Source organism: Haliaeetus albicilla, chromosome 1, assembly GCF_947461875.1.
Source record: "Haliaeetus albicilla chromosome 1, bHalAlb1.1, whole genome shotgun sequence".
Taxonomy (NCBI): domain Eukaryota; kingdom Metazoa; phylum Chordata; class Aves; order Accipitriformes; family Accipitridae; genus Haliaeetus; species Haliaeetus albicilla.
Window position 1 is genome coordinate 82,547,888 of NC_091483.1, and position 21,642 is coordinate 82,569,529.

A 21,642-nucleotide genomic window follows, 5' to 3' on the forward strand; every position below is an offset into this window, starting at 1 on the left:
CAAATAAAACTCAGGGGGTTTTTTTGCCACAAGACCACTCCATACTGCTTACATCCAAGGCAGCTTCTCTGCAGCATCACTAGTACCACAGGTACTGTCCATGCATCCTTCTCCTTAAGTCCTCATCTTCACACTCCCCCCAAAACCCACAAGACTGAGCTGCTACCAAAATTATACATGAAACACGTGAACAGTTTTCATTCAAATGAGAGTAGTGACAGCATGGAAAAAACCCACTGAAGACCAAAAACTTTTCCAGAGAGACCAAGCTGTGGAAAAGTACAGAGATGTAACACAGAGTTACAGCTATTCAGATGAGGTTTTTGCTTCCTTTCCAGATCTGGACTTCCAAATCCTAACCCATAAGAACTCCTGCAATGCCATTTCACAGGCTGACCACACACACAGGCACCTTTAAGCCCAGACCTACTACCCCTCCAAAAAATAAGCTGAGGACGCAATTCACATGAAAACACCAGAACTCCAAAAAAGCACATCATTTTTTTTGCACACAGAAAGCTGCTTTAACCAAAACCATCCCTGATCAAACAGGAATTCAAGTCATGTCCACAGTGGGGTTAAAAGGCTGCAACTCAAACTGGGAACAGAGTTGACTGCAGTAGAGAAGAGGGGAAGGATTACCTTCATCCTCCACTAAACAAAATAAGCTGGTTCAGAGGCTTTAGCTACATCACCCAACTTCTCCCAAAGTTCACTCGGATGCTGTACGTGAGATTAAAAGCAGCACTTAACTAGACAAGTCTGTTGGTACAACAGTCCCAATTATTAGTGGTTTTGACACATCCTTTGGAAGAGAAAAACTGTTTCATCTAAAAAATGCTATTTATTATTAAAAAGCAAGCACCCAAATAAACCAGAAACATCAAGCGTTTTCCCCAGGCTCTTACATTTGTAGTTCTCCAATGCTCACTTATTCAGCTTACAGCCTAATTACACATGCAAAAGCACGCTGGAAGATTTGGGAGCCATAAATATTCACGGAGGAGAAAACATGTTTTGGTTTTTCTGCTCTTGCAAGAAATAGTTCTAGAAAGACAAAAAATGCCCACAACCCTGAACAACAGCAAGCAGGTGCTAAAAAGATATCTGCGTATCCGCAGTCTGTTCTTACGGATGCATGCGAACGCAACAGAAATTCATGCTGTCCTTTCATCACGCAGCAACTCTTGGTTCCTCTTATCGGTTTCAAGCACGTATCAATCTTCTGCACTGACAGCTCTCTCAGGTACTCATCTCAGATGAGCAAAGTGTTGCTTTATCAACACAAGCAAAACCATCTAATTACATCTGTCAGACCGGGATCTTTCAAACTTCTCAAAAAAGCTGTTTTGGGTATGGAGAAGATGCTTTGTAAGGCCCAGGACCTCATTCATCATTTCATCCAAGCAATACGTCACTCAGACTTCATCTAGGGAAAGGAGACAGCTGCATACGGCCATCCCAGTTCCGGGCTGTTATCTAAAAGGCTCACTGGAGTGCTATAACATTACTCGGGGATAGCAGCAAATCCAGTGGAACATGAAAAATAGGGGGGAAAAAAAATATGCAGACACTTCCCAAGTGCTCTTCTGCCTGGCTTAGGAACCACCCGTTTCCTTACCGCAGGGGAACCCACTAGGCAGTGTGGGATAAAACATGAGGTTGCCTGTGACACATCCAGCGGGAAATAGCTTGGCTAAAGCCCAAGACCAACCACCACCAGCCTGCCACTCATCTCCTCCTCCTTCACGGCATTATCGCTGCTTCCCTCCAGTCATGCAGGGCTGAAAAGATGCAACACGCTTGACCCTTGCACCTCCACAGAGGAGCCCTTCACAAGGACAAAATGGATACAGAAAACCACGGATTCACCCTCTGCTGAGAGGGAAGAAACTACCCATCGATCATCAACTACATCTCACTACCAGGAGTGATAACTAGATCTCATACCTCAATGTCAGGATTAAGCTTACTTAAACAGAAAGGTCAGGGACACATAAAATTTTCATTTCTATTTTTGTGGTCCTCCTTGCTGGACAAATGAGGCTGCAAAAGCCTATTTTCAGCAAGCTAGCTAGCTAGAGACATTATTGTCTCTGTCCTCGTACAGAGTTAAAGGAGAGCTGCCAGGGGTGGCCGACCTTATCTGTTAGGCTGCGCTCCAGGTCCTGCCCAGGGGAAAACCAAAAAAGTCAGCAACGCATCTCCGACATCCCCTGGCAGCCACATCAAGGCGACACGCATATCCCGAATTTCTAGGATGCATGCACACAAACACGCAGCATTACTGAATACGCTACAAGTGACTCGCTGGGAGTTCACTTCAGTTTTAGCAACACTGATGAATTATCAACATCAGACTTACACTTGTGGTCTCGTGTCAGCACATTCAAAGCCCTGCCAGGGCACTGTGGCATGCCTCCATTTTTTATCTCCCACCATTTGCAAAAGAACAGGACCCATCCAGCTTCTCGACATGAACAAGGAGATTTAATACTTGCAAGCGAGAACTGTAGCAGGAAATTTATTTCCTATACTCCAGAGCTGTTTCATTCCAGCTGCCCTTTACATAACATCCCTGATAGCAACCCAGAGAAATGAAATCCCTTACTTGCTTCCCCTCCACCCCTGTTTAGATAATGACATCTATGCAAAGACAACCCTGAAAACAAACCCATGAAAGTCATATGCCAAAGTTTAAGGCTTTTCACCTTTTGCCTTAAGAGATCTCCTTTCACTTAAGATCTCCTTTCCATCCCTTCTCTTGTACAGGCCCCCAGTGCTGCCCTTAACACCTGAGAAGACCCAAAAGTCTTTGAAGTGAAGCCACCACTGGATGTCTATAGCATCTTAAGACCATATTTTTCTTGGTGATAAAGGAGCAGAAATTAGAGAGCAGGAACTTTTTGGCTGTGCAGGTGTCAGTGCATGTTACTTTAGATCTACCAGCACAGTAAATAGGCTACTAAATCAGAGCAGAATACTGCATTAGCACTACCATGGTTTTTCTCAGCCAATTTTCTCAGAAAATACCAAGGATCTTGTGTAAGTGGAACTATTTAAGGTTTGAGGGTTTTTATTATAAAATCCCCTTTTCTATCTGGGCTTTCTTCTGCGGTCTGAGCAAATCTAAGCCTCATTCACTTCTGTTGAGCCACACTGCAAGCAGCAAAAACTGTTCTGCTTTTAGAATCTGTTGCCTTAAAAAAATAAATAAAAACACATCAGCACATGGCATGACAGGAGCTTGTTAGGAGCAGTGGAGATACCTCTAACTCACCACTGGCAGTGAGGGCTTGCACAAGCAGGATCTCAAGGGGATCCTCTGTTTTGCTGTCCTGCCGCGGCTATGCCAAGTCCGGACTCATCCCCATCAGACTTGAGCAATTTTCGTTAAATATCGTTAGATAAATAATTGTGCCCCAACTGTCCCACATTTCCACGATAGGGTGGTGGGCTGAGCTGCAGCAGAAAGCCTAAAAATCAGCTGGGTTCATCCTTCTTAAACCAACACCGAGGTTAAAGGTAGGTGGGAATACGCAACTAGCTGCAAGTTTCTGGAGCAGGCTGGAAAAGAGCAGGCAGGGTGGGGAGGAAAACCTCACCTGAGTAATGCTCAGCACAGATATCACAACAGCTGGGCAGGTGAAGGATTATCACCTCACACTCCTCTCTGGCCATTGCAGGGGAATTGGAAAGAGGTGGACAGCATAGACTGACCAGGGCTCTTGCACAGAGCCAGGGACAAGATAAGAGCGCCGAGCGCTGTGTCACTTGTCACACCCTCCAACTCCTCATACATGCACACACTACAAAAGCAAAATGTTTTTTGTTTTTTTTTTTTTTTAAAGCTGCATTAGGTTTTGTCATTAAGGTTGAGGCAGGGGGGAAAAAAAGGTGCATTTTTCCATGCCAACTGGAGGGACAGGGTGCTCAAAATGCCAGGGGAAGCTGCCCTGAAGCAAACCCAAGGTGAAGCACCTAAAAGAGAGAACACTGCCTTCATGCAGAACCACTCGCATTACCCAACCCCCCCGCACCTCCCTTGGCTTCGTAAGCACCGCTTTGAAAACACCCTCGTCAGGAAATTCGGAGGGAGGCCATCTCCCCCCCCACGACACAATCGGTGTATCCACTTTCCATTATAGAGTATAGGAAGCTTCGGGAGCCCAACATCCCACGCTGACATCAAACTGCTAAAACAGGAGTTATCAGATGGAACGCGTGGGTCAGCATTGTGCCTCGAGACATAAAAAGGACCTTGGTATTAATGTGAGGAAATGTGACTATTGTGTGCAGAATGATACCCATTCAGGCCCAGACCACTTGTCTCTGGACGCTACTCTCTCTGGAATATCCTTGGCGCCAGCATCTAGCATTTCTCCTCGTCCCCTTAAAGAAAAAAAAAGTCATCTCGGCAGGGGCTGGGCCATGAGTTAGAGGGCTGTGTTTTGCTCGGAGCGGCAGCAGCAGGCGTGCACGTGCGTGCCTCTGGAGCGGATTACAGGAAACTGTTGATTCTCCGTATCTAGGAATGATCAATTGTCCAGAGGGTGGAACAGGCTTTAATTTCTCATGTAGCGTAAATCACGTTCCGTTATTTCCCCCACACACCCCGACAAAGCCACATCCTGCTTTCCAATTGGCTTTTTGCTGCCACCAGGATTTTGCCATCTTCTCCCCCAAAAATGCTTCAGGCACCTACCTGCAGCTAAAGCCACCAGTATGAGCATCAGCTGTAAGTGGCAATGCATACTGCAAAAGTTGAACAGCTACAGCTCCACAAATCCCTGAAAAATTGTGCCCAAGTTTAAGAAAAAAAAAATCTGTGCAAACCCCTCTACTGCAATCTGGGGAAAGGAGGAGAAGGTGAATTGTTTTAAAACCCCAAGCTACAAGAACGAGGTCCAAGGAATTGCTTTAAAACCCCAAACTGCAAGAACAAGGTCCAAATGATGAAAATATTTGCCTGGCTGATTTAAGGGAGCTCTCAAGCAGGTAAGAACACTGTGACTGACAGCAAGGCTGTGGCCCCGCACGCTTTGCGGGCCCACTGCACTAAGCGAGGCTCTCATTGCCTGTCCTCCGTCTTTAAGGCTTTACCTAAACCAAATTGCCATATTCGTTTGCAGGGATTTCCAAGCATGCTGCAAATAAAGCAGCAAGTGGTTGAATCCCCTAGCTTGATGTTTCTTCAAACAGGCTGAAGGGACACAGGTATGAACGCTTGCAACGCAGGCTCCAGAAGGATTTATGGAAAAGCCCATATGTAAAATACCAAGAGACAGTCAGATTCACACCCACGTAGCACTAAGACCGAAGGGTTAATACAATTCTAGCTAGGTGAGAGAATAGGAAAGCAGTTGTAAAGCCACATATGAGCCTGCAAGCCAATAGACAGCTAACCTGGTAGCTATGAAATAAGCAGGGCTTGTAGCACACTGGTCTGGAAAGAGGTCCCCCCCACTGCACACCAAACTCACTGATGCTCCTCATCCTCTCTGGCACAAATTCCCAGGGAACAGAGCATCAAGCTGGATTTTTCACTTGCAGCACAGGAACGGTAACATCCCTGCTCCTGTGGTGGGGGTCCCTCTCCGACCTCAGGCAAAGGGTGTCAGGGAAAAGGGACTTCATTCGGGACAGGAATGCAGTACTGACTCCTGGCAAAAATACATGCAGCAGGGTGCAGACCTAACATTTTACTTGTATGCTTTTATTGTGACTTCAGAACAAGTCTCAGTCTCTAAAAACCATCCTGATCTTCCCCCTAAAATGCAGATCCCAGGTCCAAAAGCATTCAGCTTCAGATAAAGACCCACCCTTCATGTTGGAGCTATTAACATTTGCTGAAAGCAGAAGTCTTGCCACCAAAACCTAAGCTGGAAGCATGAGAGGCAGAAGAGACTAAAAAAGCTTTTCATCAGCTATTACAAGGAAGTAATAAAACACCCAGGAGAAAGGACCAAAAGTGTCAAGACCAAGAGGCATATTAGCACCTAGGCATCTGTTCTGATTTGGGCTCAATATTCGATGGAACAGCAGCCTGTATTAATTAAAAATGAGATAAGCCATACCTTAAACCCTACATTTCTTCAAGCTATCCTGTTTTATACACATCTGTGCACACAGCCCAGCATTTTATGACAATGGTTAATTGTCAGAATTTTATGGGCCATGCTATGTTTTGTTGGCTCAACATTCAATCCCACACAGCGATCTTTTTAAAACAGAATTATAGTAAAGTGCATCCAATTATGCTCATAGCAAGCTGTACATCCATCAAACAGAGATTAACAGCTTGACAGGATGATGGCAGAGCTGTTACCGCATCTGTAATTCCACTTACATTGCCCGCCAGCACCCAGACCCTGCGTTACAAGCTCATCCCCTCCCCAGATGGGATTTTTGGATCTTTTAGCCCTACACTAAGGCGGGCAGCAACCTCACAGCAGCTCACCAGAAAAGGTCTCCAGCAGGAGAGAATCTGGACACCACATTCAGCCAAGAGACCGAACTGTGACGACCAGAAAACGCACACAGAGATTCACAGATATTACAGAGCGGCTATTTATCTTTTGCCAAGTCACCTTAGAGGGTTTTTTTTTCCTGCTGGAGATTAAGCAGATGTATTTTATGCAGCAAGTGCATCTGACACTAGGGAGCAAGTCATAGGCAGAACTAGAGAGCCCTCTTTGCAGAAGGTGGCCCATGGTCAGTCCCTTTCTGGCCAGGCAGCAACTCTCCCAGCCCCAGCAAGTGTTGCAATGGGTTGCACGACACAAGAGGGCAATATCGAGCCCTCTCGCACAAGGAAGCCTTTCAGCTCAACAAAGGTTTCACCCAGCTTGGAGAAAGCAAGAAAAATGGGATGGGGAGGGAAAGATGTCATTCCCACACTTGCTTTTCCTCTATGTTTAAAGAGCACCAGAGTATCTTGTATCTGGCACACTAGCTCCCTTGGGGGTTGGAAATGAGGTGTTTGGGGGATCTTGCATTGCCTGGACAAAACTTTTTTTTTTTTAACCTCCTTTCTTTTCAGCTTGTCTTGTTAGAGGCAAGCACTGCAAGTGCTCAGCTCCATGGTTTTGTTCCAGGAACACAAAACCTGAGTATAAAACAAAACTCCCAGAGAACAGCAGCAATGCAAGGGGACACTTTTCAGAAATGCCCTTGCAGAGTCAGACAAGAAACAGTATGCTCCTGGACATACCTCAGCCATGGCATAGTTAAACCTCATTTCTGGAAAGAGCTTAGGAAGCTTGCAAAGAGGGGGTTTTCTTCAGCAGTTCAGGCTACTTTTGTTAGAAGAGCTTAAGGGGCTCATCTCAGCCACTTTCAAGCACCTGAGAAGTCAGCTTTCCAGGAGGATCAGCTATGCCCTCTGTAGCCAGAGACTGATTTAGTATGTATAAAATCCACTCTGGAAGATGCTTCAGTAAAACCACCTCTGAGAAGGAGTTGACAGCCTAGATGACTTAAACACCTGGAGTCTGAGGAATCCTATGCCTGATGAAGAACCACCTGGATTTTGGCTACATGGACCACTTCGATGTTGTCATGGTAAAAAAAAAAATAAATCTGACTTCACACCTGCCCATACTGAAAGTCTGGACTTTTGCTCTGCCTGAAGCCCGTTTGTAAAACCTCCATCCTTGCATCTGAAAGGGGACTCCAGCACATCAGAAATCCATTTTTCCTTAAAAATTCTAAACATCTCAGCTGAAGAAAAAGGGTACAACTAATACCACCATCACAAACATCAGTGCTTGAGGGAAATAAGGAAGCCTTTTTTGTCCTGTTTTGAATGGAAGGGAAAACACTCATAAAAAGCCCAGGAGGACACACAAGGAAAGTCAGCTTCTTCAGACACAGAAGAATCCACAGCACTTGCATTCCTCATCCCCGAACAATGCACCCCACGGCATTAAGCCCAGACTTGTCATAGCAGAGTACAGTTCCACTTAAATCTTTCAATTAAGATGGCATTTGTAAAATTGCAGGCTTGAAAATTGCTAGATATTATTCCTAAGTTAAAGTCACCGCTCTGATTCAAAAAGTAGACTTTAAGATAGTCAAGCAGAGGTCTGGGCCATGCCTATTCTGCATCACTCTTTCCAATAATTGCTCACTATAGATCAAATAGGATTTGCTTGTAATCTAAAAATAACTTTGAGCAAACTTAAAGGACTCTCGAGTACTGCGACTCCAAGGATAATCCAGAGCCCTTGCATTTAATCCCCAAAATTGTCAGTGCCCACACAGGCAGGCTCCAAACTGCCTCCAGCTGCTGGGACAAAACCCAGGCAACTGCTGTGTCCTAGAGCTCTATTTTCCTAAGTGCACAGCATAAAAGCCAAGTTTTGCTAGTCCTCCACCTTCACCATTCAGCATGTGCATTACAGAGAATGTTAAAATGGTGTGCTACGGGCAAAACCAACCTCTAGAACAATCTAGGAATTTTATTCCTTGGTAGCAAGCATTTTGGATTTCTTCACAATTTGTGTTAACTAGGCTGTTTGGAAGTCCCCACCACCTTGCTCCCCATGCTGGGCAAAGTTCCTAAAGGATGCTGGCTTGGCAGGGAGTACACAAAGAGCACAGTTTGGGGCACATATATCCATCTGCAATGTGACTGCTCAACCTCCTCTGTGGCCACTTGTCCTCTATGAACCAAGCCACCACTCAAAGCTGACATGGTGGTTGCCCGAGGGTGGAAGCCCCAAGGGTGTTTTTTGCTGGTGGGTTCACCCCCAGCACCAAACCCTGTCCTCCTCCCCTGCACGAAACTGCCTCAAAACAGGCACAGATCCTACTAAAGCATATTTTGGGGACCTTGGCACTCGGGCCCTCACCTAAAGCAGGTAGTTCGTATTTATAAACAGAGCGTGACACACAACAGCACTTCCCAGTATACAGCTGTGGGGGCCTGACCTCCAGAGGTGTCTAACAGGCTGGTTTTCTCCTCATTTTTGCTACTTGCCTCAACAGAGTAGGTGTAGGGATTGCTTGCCTCCAGCCAGGATGATTAAACCCAAAAGGCACATGTCCTACCCCAAAAATCCCTCTAGAATCTTTCTACCCTTACCGGCTGCTGCAGAGAGCGGCGACTGACCCGGGCGATCCACAGCTCCGACTCACCTCCAGCATTTCAATTAAAATGTGATCAAAAAAAAAGCCTCCAAAGCCCCAGAGCCATGTCTGAATTATCTACAGGGACCACATGCACCAAAACCCCCTGATTTCTCACTAGAAAGGGCTCTCCTCCAGCCACTAGGCCACAGCAGTGAGAGCAACGGCGAGGCCCCAGGCCCCAAACTCGAGGCCTTTTTAGGAAAAAATAAAAAAAAGGAAGGAGGTGGTGGGGGGGTATGGAGTCAGGACACTTCATGCAGATGGCTGAAGACCCACTCAGCAGCCAGAATTTATTCGTTTTTCCCCAAAAAAATCGCTCCCAACGCGACCCAGGGAGGGGGTTGTCACTCACCGGTGGCATTCGGCGGCACCTCCAGGTTGACATTGACGAAGAAGCGGATGCTGTCCCCCGAGACGATGGAGGAGTTCACCGCGTCGAAGAGCTCCTCGCCCCCCGTCTCCTCCTTGGCCTCGCAGCCATCGTCCGTGTCGCACTTGAGGTAACCTGCCGACGAGACGGGGAGGGCGGTTAGCCGGGCCGGACCAGAACCGCAACGGCCCGATCTGCGGGCACCCCCACCGGTCACAGCCGCCGAGGGCCGCGGTGAGGCCTCGGCAGTAGCCGCGGCCTCCTGAGAGGCTTCTCTCATGCCCTCGACTGGCAGGGGCTGAAAATTATCAATAATCTGCTCTGGCACGTTTTGGGTCGGATTGGGGCGTGCGTCCCAAGGGACGGTCTGGAGCCTGGCCCGGTGACAGCAGGGGCTTCACGCGCCAGCCTGCTTACAGAGTCAAAATGGCGCGAGGGGCAAAGCCAAGAGTCAACGCCTCACTCCTCTCGGTTAAAAAAACCCAGACAAAACCCCAAACAGGACGAAACCTTGGACTGTAAGTGATAAAAGCACCAAGTCACGGCGCAGAAGCGAGAGCTGCGCCACAGCCCTAGCCCACCCTAAACCCAAGGCACTCATCAGCTCGCCTCCAGCAGCACAGCCTTTCCACTTGCGATTCAGCAATTTGAAACTGAGGAGGGGAAAAAAAAAAAAAGAAAAAAAACGAAAAAAAGGTTTCCAAGGAGACACCCGATATGGATGGACAGACCCGCAGCTCCCCGTGGGGCAGAGGAGCAGGTCACAGGAGGCAGCAGCATCGAGAAAGCAAGACAAGTTTCTTAATTACAGTGGACAACTCCTTAGCCTTTCACAACGCTTCTAATTAGAGTTTAACCTAGCCTCATTCAACTGCAAGCTAGTTCACTGCAGCATTTTATTACGAAGCAGCTGGAGGACTCTTGTGGCATGCTCGTGCATCATGTTTAATTAGGAGAATTAGGGACGTTATAGAACGTCAATTTTTACATTACCAGGATTATTCAGCAGCTTCTACCCATCCTCTGACGAGTCTTTTATGCCTAATTTGAAGCAGGAGGGATATATTTCATTAGCTTCCTTTAGGCACTACAGCAAAATGAAAAGGGTGAACTTCAAGGCAGAGGCTTGAATGGAAACTAAAATATCGATGACTCTTTTTAAAGCACCGTATAAGCAAACGCAGAGGCGACAGCAGCTGAAGGCAGCGCACGCGGTCTACGGAGGGATCTCGAGCTGACGGCTCGCCACCGCAAAAAACAAGCCCCGAGCAGGGCAGCCACAAACAGGAACTCGGTGACACAGAACAGGGGCTGCAGAGCTTCCTGCCGCCAGCAACGCGCCGGCAGGCTCTCGTCCCGAGCGCTCCGCATCTCCCTCGGAGGGCTGCAGGGGCTTCAAGCCTTCGGGTGACTTTTGAGCTGCCTGTCCGAGGCATGGGAAACCCGACAAACAACTCGGATTAATCCCCTTCCTGATCCCTGCCTCCTTCGTCTACGTGCTGGATGGGAATCAGCGTGAATCGGTCTTATCAGAATTGCTCTGAAGGCTTCGAAAAGGTGCTGCCATCCCCAACCAGATGGCCGGCAAAACGCACCAAGGGTGCCGTCCAGCTTAGGAGGGGGTTTCCATCCCTGCACAATGGAAACTTGCCCGAAGACAGACAAAAAGAAGCGAGATGAGGAAAGTATAGGAAACAACCTGAAGGCAATACCCAGAGTATCACAGCACCGCAGGAACCCCCAGGTATGAAACACCTGCACAAGGGCTGGCAGATGTGCCAGGATTGAGGGGTAGCCTGTGTCCCGGAGCTACGGACAACAGCCGGACAGGGTGCCTGCTAGCATCAGAAGTACTATGAAGACCATGCGAGCATCTCAATCCCAAACAAAGTGCCAAACTTGGGGTTGGGCTCCTCCAAAATACACAACGGACACCATAACCTCTCCTCGGCAAAGCAGAGCACCCACCAGTGCTGACAGCCCCCTGGTGCCAGGAGAGCTTGAGCAGCCCTGCAAAGCAAAAAAATTAGCCTGGGTTAGGCTCAAATCCACGATCCTGGCTTTTCCATCTCTGCCACATCCAGGATTGCAGCCCCAGGGAAGTTGTCACAACAGGTTTGTGCTTCCCCGTCCTCCCCACTCAGTGGGTCGGATGGGAGGCACATGGGGGCAAGACAGTTTGAGCACACAGCTCAGAGAACAAGGTTTTTTCCCCCGCTGTCCTAACGCAATTCAGACAGAGATGGGTAAGTGGGTAAAAGCCAAGCAGGGAAGACTATTTATTCACCTCCCAAACCCACTGAAAGTGGCTCGGTAAGAGCACAGCAGCAGTGGCCCCTGAAAGCAGAGGGCTGGAGACAGGAGAGAAGCAGCACAGGAGCTGGAAGAAGGGCAAGGGTGGAGTAGGATCGGAGGGTTGGGCAGAGGTCAGCGAGGACTCTGGCAAGGGAAGCATCCTCTGTTCCTCCCTCTTTAGGGGAGGAAAGAGCAGAACAAAAGGCAGCCGAGCCTCACGTCCCTTGGGCAAGGGACGGACAAAACACTCGGCTTGCAAATAATCCCAAACCTGGGCTGTACAGGAACTGCACTCCCGGGCAGGTGTCTGCTTTGTCACTAAACCACCTCAAGGCTTCAAACCACTCCTGTTTTGAATCCTTCAGCCTATTAGTCTGCCAGGCATTTTAAAACATGAGCAACTTATGCCTGTCAAACGCAGGGTCACCTCGAGGTGAGAAGAGGAGCCGTGGGCATGGCAGATGCACCTTCCTTTCCCTCTGAGCACAGCTCAAAAGCTGCCTCCAGCCCTGGCAGCTGTTTTCCCCCCATCGCCTAATGATCACCCCCACTGCTTGAAGGGCAGCAGATGCCACGAGCAACAGCAGAAGCTGTTCGGCTCCCCTGAAAGTTTCTTTGGTGTTTTGCAGAAGTTCAGAGCGGGATCTGACGTGGCTGTCGCACAAATCTGTGTGAATATCAATCAGGTTTCCATATGGAAGCACAGCCTCAGTAACACTTTATAGCCTGTGCTACGAGCAGTTGCTTCAGTGAGGCGGAGGGCAGAGCTAGACACCTTTACGTACTACCTCAGATTGGCTGAAGAGTTTAAGATCTCCAAAATGGTGCCCCCCTCACCCAGCCATCTCTATCACTTCATACGAAGGCACCATTTGCTGAAGCGCCATGAGCTACATGACAGGGTGAGTCAGACCTCTGAGCACAGAAGTGCCACTTCAGCCTGATATATGGTCTAAAAGCCCCAAAGAAAGAAAGATTTTGTTGAGTAGCAGGCCAGAGTCAGGAACTGAGTTAAAGTTGACTGAGAAAAATCAGTGCAGCCTTCCCACACCTTGAAGAACACTTTGTGGTCAGGACGATCCCCCTCAGTCCACCCTGCAGGACTCACCTCATAGCGAAGAGAAATGGAAAAGCATGAAAAGTGCAGGAGGCCAAGGACAGCGAGTACCATCCTTCAGTGCTGCAGGAACAAAATCCACTTCTCACCCTGCGCAGCCATAAAAATAGCCAATGCCTTAACCCTAAGCCTTTCTGTACCTCAGCCCATCATATACAACATGAAAATAAGCCATCCCCCATTTTATGCAGGTGCTGGGAAAAAGAAAAAAAACAAACAGTTTCTCTAGCCATTCCCTTCTAAAGCATCACCCCTTCCCTTGTAACTCATGCCCGGCCCAGGCCTGCCTTGCTCCAATCCCTCAATATCCATCCCCAGCTTTCTCTCCTTACTCCCACCATCTTCTCAGATCTGCTTCATCTCCCCAGTCCTGCTGCTATCAACCCTCTCGCAACTCTGACAAGGTGCCTGCCCTGCAGCTATTTTGCTTCTGAGCTGAGTTTTAAGAGCTCGGTGCTCTGTTGGGAAAAGCAGTGAATCGAGCTGCAGCAATTGGAGGTGGCATTACCTCTCCCACCACTGCTTCAGTAGCACCTGGCAGCTGCACCTGGGGTAATAAAAATCAGCAGAGTAGTAGTTAACAGGAATCACAACTTCAGCCACATCATATGTGTTCCCTAGGAAAGCTTAATTGCTCCGTGGGAGCAGCACTCACAGCCCAGGGGCTGCAGACTGCTCCAAGACAGACAAAATCTTAATCATCAGGCTCAATTTCCTGGGAGAAAAGCAGCTATATTACTAACAACATCATCTCACATCCCAGGTTATGAGATTTATGCCAGGCACAGCCCCAGCGTAACCCCTCCGTGTGCCTCTGAGGAGACAAAGCCAATCACAGTATTTTAATCAACATCTGCATCTGCAAGCATGCACATTAACCAGGAGGTTAGGAGTGCAACTGCATCTACCCACACTTTACTGCCAACTCAGTTCAGCACAGCAAGCCAGACAAAACATCCAAGAAGGAGATTTTGGGGGGAAATGGGGCATTTTTCCTTTTGGCATTACCCAGATGTTGCACACTTCTGGGCATGTGTATGCTACACGTTTTTTGTTTAGGCAGATATATTGCTGCTACTGTTTTAGCAAAAGTTACACGGATGAGATTAAGGTACATATTCTTGTAGCTAGATTTGCAGGGCAGAATAGGAAAGCTAAAATCAAAGCTTGTCAGAAGTTATCTACCTCTGCCAAGTCTCTGCAAAAATTGCTGGCTTTATTTCTGAAGGACCACATATGCTACGTTAACACTCTGAATACTCAAAGCAGTTTTCTGGAAACCACTGATTTTTACCCTCAACTTCCAAGGTAGTCTACACTACAAGTCTGGAAAAGTGTTCTCATTAATAGCACCTGTTTGCACAGCAACACTTATTCCCTCAGCCAAATCCAAGCCCCAGCTTCCAGATGGAATGGCATCTCTTCTTCTTCAGGACCCGTCCCAGCTCCCACAAAATCTCTTTGAAAAGCCAGAAAGCTAGTTACAGTAAAAGAGTTTTGAGCTCCTATGATTGGCAATCCAACACTATCAGCTAGCCATGTTAAAAGCCATTTCAGATTGCTCAAATGAGTTTTTAGGCACAGAAGGCAGCAAATTGCAGGACAGTCCTTTTTACTGGTTTTGCAGAAGAGCACTTGCAGTCACCTTGCCAAAACACAGGAGGAACAGTATGCACTGTGCTCCTGCCGGATTCAACAGCCTCAAACTCCATCTCAGCCAGACCCAATACACCTGGGAAAAAGCAAAGGCTTTCCTTCTAATATCGCTGCTTTAGATATTTTTGTCATTGATCCCGACTGATTCAGAACTGAAATCCAGCAGCTGGCCCCACTCTTAGCATTTCAAGCCATAGACCTCACACAGGCAAATAGCCAGCTCTGCTGCAGTCAGACGTTCAAGTGCAGGAGTCTGCAAGTTCTTGTTTTGGAACAGCCCAGGAGCTATTTGCATCCACTTTCTCAGAAGAATTATGGGTCAAGTACAGAAGGACAACAGAAGCAATAATAATACACATATTCAATAGCTTTTAAAGGTAAGGGGCCATCAATTGGGACATGGACATTACCCTAAAAATCAGGTCTGTTTCTTTGAGCATCCCAGTGCTCAGCTGTAATATAGCGTCAAGGAACTCAAGAGAGATAATAAGACCTGTATCTACCTAAACACTAGTCATGATACTGGCATTAAGTTAAAGAAGTCACCTTCATCTGATTTTTCTATTTGTGGATTTTCAACTTGCTCTTACCAACAACAGACACTAATTTTCAAGAAAGGCATGAAGTTTTAATTAACCTGAGCTAAAGCGATCAGCCCGAGTTTTAAGCCATTAGAAGGCTTGCTTTGCTCCCCGAGTACTGCAGGCTTGCAGATTCATTGCATCACTGAAAATACGCAAATCCCCAACACTGGGTGCAAAAGGAAACTCAATTAATAACAGAGCCTCCACCTCCATTTTGACCTTTACACTCTGCACAAAAAACACAGACTCCTGTTGCCTCCAAAGGTTAGATAACCTTACAGTTAGTTAATATTAGCAGGGATAAAACAATCAAAAGATTCAGGAGAGACTTGAAAGAACTTTGTACAAGTGTTATCAGTTCTCCAGTCTGCTCAGTGTTCTAGAAAAAAGGGTTTAAACAGATTCCTACTCACACACACTAACCAGAGGCAAGCTTTTGGTCCCATCTCATATGCTGATTTCAGCATAATCACCTACTTATCAAAATAGCTCTTCTTTTTCAGACAAAAAAAAAAGAGCAATTGTATTTTGCTAGAACAGCATCTTGCAGGTAAGTATTTCCCTAAATTTTACATGTTCCTGCTGAGATTAAACTTCAAAGTTAGGGGGTTACTTATTGTTTCGAATCACAAGAGTCTGAAAAGCAGTTGTGAAAGATTCCTTCCTTCCTAACAAATTACTCCATGTCACAGACAAGAACAATTGCAGTGCTGTAGCCGCACAGCAATACCCTCTGAAGGCTGCTATCAAGCAACATTTTGCAAAGCTGTCTCCCTCAAAATTAAAAATTCAAGCCACGCTGATTAAATAAAGCAGTTCTGCGTACAGCTGGATGCTTGCTAGAATTTTAAGCTTTTCCTTTGGTTCACAGTCAAGAGATTCCCTAGCAAGGCTTACTATTTTTGTCCTAAGGAGATCTACCCTTCGTGCGGCAGGCAGCCACGTGGATGTGGTTTATGCCAACCCAGGAGAAGACAACTAGGAGGGTAGGGGTTGTCCACAGACTGCTTTGTTGGACTGCTAAGGGTTTGCTGCTGACAACTAATTAGCAAGAGGGGTCCAGAGCTTACCTCCCATGCTTTTGTTAGACCACCTCCTTTATTAAGGCAAATATCATGGCTTGGCACAGAGAGACTAATGACTTCTCTGGGTCATCTAGATGGGATTTAGAAAAGTGTCCTCCAATCCCAGCTCCTCTAGGGGTAGATTAAGGGGCAGAAGAGCTGGGAACTATTGGGTGATGCTTCTTGGCTCTCAAGCAGTCACTGAGAGCCCATCAGACAAGTGTTTGCAACCTTTTGGAGTCATGGCCAGCTGCTATGGAGATGTCAATCCATTACCTAAGCTTTCAGAGTGCTTCAAGACCACAAATTAAACCACAGCCTCCTCTTGTAAAAAAAAAAAAAAAATAGAAGTAGAAAGCATCTAGCAGGTGAGTCACCAAGACCAGACCTGCATCCTTTAAGTAACAGATCCCTCCACTACTGGCCAGCCATAACTTCAGTCGCATGTTTCCAACCCTACTTCGAGTCAGTCTTTTGTCATGAAGAGCCAGATGGAAACATAAAGCTTCCGCTGCCACTTCAGTAATAATTCGTAACAGAACTGAAAGAACCGATCTGCTACAAAAAAACTCCACACACCCAGGCACTTTTGAATTAATTCCAGTATTGTATTTTGCAGCCAGATTTCTAGGAAATGTTGTGAATAATCCAAGTAATTCAGTGGAGCTTTGTTTTTATTTTTTGTTTTGTTTTTACAAAACACAGCAGCACGTGGAATTTTAGTTCTGCACCAGAACCCACAGAAATCAGGAGTGTTCATTTTATCATAGGCCTCCTGACAGACAGTTCTTCAAAATAAAAACCTGCAAGAGACCTGCAAGCCACCCTCTCCAGCTCTCCATAGGTAGCAGTAGTGCATCTCCTGCTGGTAGACTGGGCATCTCGATGGCGGAAACCCATTGCAAAAGAATTTGTTTCACAAAGACATTTAGATTAATCTCCTAGTTAGGCAAAGAATTCCAAGACAGAGAAAGACAAATTTAAAAAAAGAAAAAACCCCACAGCACACATACCAAACTGAACTGCAAACTGAAAAACAAAAACAAGCAGATAAAATATATCCAAAGATCCCAAGCCAGACTGGGGCCTTGGGGCCCTTCAACACAACTACAATTTATTGTGCCAGCAAAACCAATTAATAAGTCAGAGGAGACCAAGTAGTGAGGGATCTGCTCTGGAAGACAAAAATTTATGCTGCAATATCTGTTGAGCCAGCTCTAAAACAATGCAACAATTCAGATATCCCCAGTGCTATACTGGGACTCCCTCCTTTGGATTTTGCAAGAGGAACTAGAAAGCCTCTGGTTTTATGTCTTATCAGGGCAAGTTCTTGTGTCAATTAAAAAGCTCACTATCCACTGGCAAAATTTCATCACTTGCAGCTAATTCGAATGCCTTTAGAGCCAATCCACTTGTAGCAGGCACTGGATACTCCCCACCACCACCGAGGAGGGTACAGGAGGCTGACAGCCAAGAGACAACGATGAGTAATTATTCTGAACATTGATGGCCAGCTGCATTTCATCAGGACTCCAATTATCTTCAGGTTTGGATTGGGTCTACACAGTCATCTCAGTCACTTAAATCTGCCAGGAAGAAAACTCATTTGACTACACAACCTGGCTGAAGATTCAAGTGACTTAAACACACAGCCTGCTCATGGGGCAGGTAGAGGGACACCAAGTATTACTGCGCCATGCCAGATTTTGTTCATTTGCTTGTGCAAGTGGCTTGTTCCACAGACTCAAAAGGAGTAAACCACGTGGATTTTCATCAGCAAGATGTGTCAGAGGACAGCTATTAAAACTGGCAATATACATGGATTGAAAACAGAACATGGCCAACAGCTGCCATCATACCTGCTGCCACCACACTCTTCATCAAAAACTTCTCACCAGGCAGGCACAAACTCATTTCCTTATTTTTCCTCTTAATGTTGCCTCTACAGAGCAAACTACTAAACAGATTTTTCCCCCCCCCCAGTCATACTATGTGCATTTACCTTCTGCAATGCACTAAAGGCCACAGAAGTGGCTTTCAGTCAAGTTTTTCCAGCAATAGGGGTAACTCAAGAGTATGCTGGAAACTAGAACTTGTAGCTAAAGACATGGGCTCCTTTGATTAACTTTCCGGATTTTTAGCCAGTTAAGAAGTTATCAAATAATCTGTTACATGTTTGGGACCATAACAACCCTCTGAACTTCCAGAGTAGTTACATATTGGCATCCATTCACTAGAAAATCCTTCCTGGGCTTTCCTCAGCTCCTCAATAATTAACAGAGCTACAAATTATTAAATACTTCAGTAAGTTTTTATGAACAGTAAATATCCAGGAGACTTCTTGCAAAACACTGCTTTGGTGCTGCAGCCAAGATTACCCTCACTACAACAGTTTGAACTAAAACTGAAATCTCAACTTTTAACATTGCTGCAGCTGCCATTGAGAACACAAGGGTAAGAAAAAAGTTAGCTGGCAAAGACAGACACAGTCACTGAACAGAGCCTCTGATACAGTCAGAAACAAAAACATCTTAATTACTAAGGATACAGAAAACCATATGTATATGCAAGATCTCAGGAGGAGATAAGGAAAAAGCTCATCCTCTGCAAAGAGCAATAGTATCAAAAGATGTTTCTCTACTGAGAAAGGGGAAAAATGTAAGTGCTGAGGGAATCAAAGGAAGAGTTTTGATTTTTTTCTTTGCTCCCTCCCCAACACACAGCTTAGTGGTTTGGCTTTTTTATTTTCAAGGTGGGGCAAGAGCATCTCTTGGTCGCCATAATGAACTGGCAGATCCAAACAAGTGGTGCCAAGGAACAGCTTAATGATTATGTGGCTCCATTTCAAAACAAGCAGTTTTGAAACTATGTGAAAAGGTAGCTTCTTTCTCTGTGGTTTCCTCCAGCCCTGATTAAGATTTTGGGTAAGCCTTCGAGAATCTGAGCGCATGAAACTTCTGTACAGAGAAAGCCAAAGCACTGCCTCAGAGGGATGTGAATATTCACACTGGCACCCCCCCGAGATGTGCTGTCCGTATATTCTGTGCAAAAACACACAAGCCCTCAGTTAAATCAGGCGGTAGGAGGTGACTCATCACTCAACAGCAACTGAACTTTTAAAAAAGGTCAGTTTGTAATGAGGAACAAGAATGGCAGCAGATTTGAGTATGAAATAACCGAGAAATCCGCTGTTATTTTCAATCACGATTAGTACAGCATTCAATACCGCGCACAGGCTGAAGAGGAACTTGCAAGCAACCTTCCCTCCTTCCCCCAAACCATGCAGAAGCATAACAGGAAAGAAGCATACACAGTTTCATGAAGTCCTTAATGGTAGCTCTAAGGTGCCATCTCCTTAAGACAAAGGAGGAAGCTGAATAGTAACACAAACGGGGCAGAAATAAACACTCGCTGCCATGGCACCAAGTTGCACATCTCACAGCAGAGCTTCGCACCGAGAATGTCACAACTAGAAACACGTGCTCTAAAAACATCCAGAGATCTGTTGTGTTTTTTGTGGTTTTTTTTGTTTGGACAGTTGGAGGAGGACAAGACATTGAGTCCTGGAAGGGGGCATGTAGAGCCTTTCCACACAAGCTACTAGGACAGACAGCTGTGCTGGTGTTCCCTGTGGCAGGTGGGCTTGGGATGAAGTAGGTGGCTCCAGAAGACAAACCACCTTTTTCCTTCCTCCAACTCATACAGCAACATTTCTCCAAGCCCTTACACTGCTATCAGCCAGAAGCTGGAGGCTTAGCCATCTCTTGAGATCCCAAACTAGATCACCTGCTTCCATTCCCAGTCCTCATGAAAGCACCAACCACATCCCAAGGGGCCACAAGCAAGCCAGGGAAGGTAAGAGCTGGGCTACCCAGATCTCATGCCCCACATGCCCTCAGAAAACCTCCCTGAGGTCAGGCATTAATTTCTGCCCTTCTGCAACTCAACCCGGCCTTTAGAAAAGACCTCTTACTAGAGATGAGAGTACTTGCTCCCAGTTTCATCCTTTTACTCCTAGAAACTGGCTCCATATAACACTTCCAGAGAAGACAAGCGAGCCAGTGCCAAGGGAAGCACTGTCAATAGCAGTGCTGGATCTACTGCAGCTGACATCTGGCAGACATTCCACTTCCCCTTCCCAGATGTTAACTTAAGACCTGGCCCCCTGGAACAAGAAAAATGAGCCTTGTGACAGCTACAAGCATCTACAGGCCTAAATAATTGGAGCATTTTAGGCTTCTACTCTCACCATTTGGAAGTCCTGAATACTCCAAGCATTCCACCTTCTCTAGGGCAAGAAACCCCAGGCCCTTCAAGACTACATCCTCAAGAGGCTGGTCTTGAGTTGCACTCTCAGTATGATCTCTCCCTAACAACCCCACACATGGTATTTCTCCAAAACTAGTAGAGACATTGGGACTTCACCGCACCTCGAGTTTGGTTGTACAATACCTTGGCCCTTTATCAGCACAGTATCTTGAGAGCTCAGCCACCTTTTTTTGAGGCAGATGATACGAGCTTTCAAATGCCACAACTCAATCTTGCTTCAAAGAAAAATCTTACAGAGCATTTTGCACTAAAAAATGCGTTTACCAGAGCCATCCGACATTTGCCTGATGCTCTTGGCAGGATGTCTCCAAAGGGATCTGACACCTACACACGATCTCCACTCCGGAAAAAGACAAGCAAATACACCTGTCAGCCTGTATTACAGGAAAACATCGTGAAAGAACTTGAAAAACAAGGAGCCACCCAGAATAGTCACTGATGACAACGTGAAGATGATTATTTACTGCTTTGGATATCTAGAACATCTACAGGATTTAAAAACACAGAGCCTGCTTGCAGTGCAAGATTACACAACCACCATGCAAGACTGTCTTCGCATGCTGCTTAAGCTAAATGGATTTTTTTATCACCTGTTTCAGGTTCTCAGCTAACCCCGTAGCACAGCTCTCCCTCCAATAAGGTGATACTATGCACAAAGAAGTCAAATAATACTTGCCACTCTCTTCAAAGAAGTATCCATTTCTTGACATCGCTGCTGGTGGAGACTCTAAAAGAGAGAAAAAAGGAAACATGGGAATCAAGACGCTGAATGTCTTCACCTTACTGCTAAACTCACTGTAAACCTGGATTACAGCAGAAAGCCAATCCCAAAATCCTGCAGGCATCAGATTCTCCTGAACATGGCAACTTTAACCTTTTGTTTATTGACTTTAGCATTTATCAGAATATCCTACACCGTCACTGCTTGAAGAAAGTTAGGCCTGGGCTGGGACCACAAAACGGCAAGTCTAAAGATCAGGACAAGAACTATCATCTCAGTGACCTATGAAACCTGAACAAGTGCATCCAAAAATAATACAAGCTGAGCATCTACAAGGCTTTTATAAAAAAAAACCTGTAATGAAATCCAGG

At 46.2% G+C, this 21,642-nt stretch overlaps 1 protein-coding gene across 4 annotated transcripts in view; it reads right to left on the minus strand.

Moving 5' to 3' along the window:
* Positions 1 to 21,642, minus strand: part of SLC4A11 (solute carrier family 4 member 11) — a 96,715-nt gene that overhangs the window by 58,324 nt on the left and 16,749 nt on the right. For all 4 annotated transcript variants that reach the window (XM_069796952.1, XM_069796944.1, XM_069796936.1 and 1 more), the window contains exons 2-3: positions 21,227 to 21,277; positions 9,488 to 9,640 (exon numbers count right to left, since the gene is read on the minus strand). In XM_069796952.1, coding sequence (XP_069653053.1) covers positions 9,488 to 9,640; positions 21,227 to 21,277 — 204 coding nt within the window. The remainder of the gene's footprint in view (positions 1 to 9,487; positions 9,641 to 21,226; positions 21,278 to 21,642) is intronic.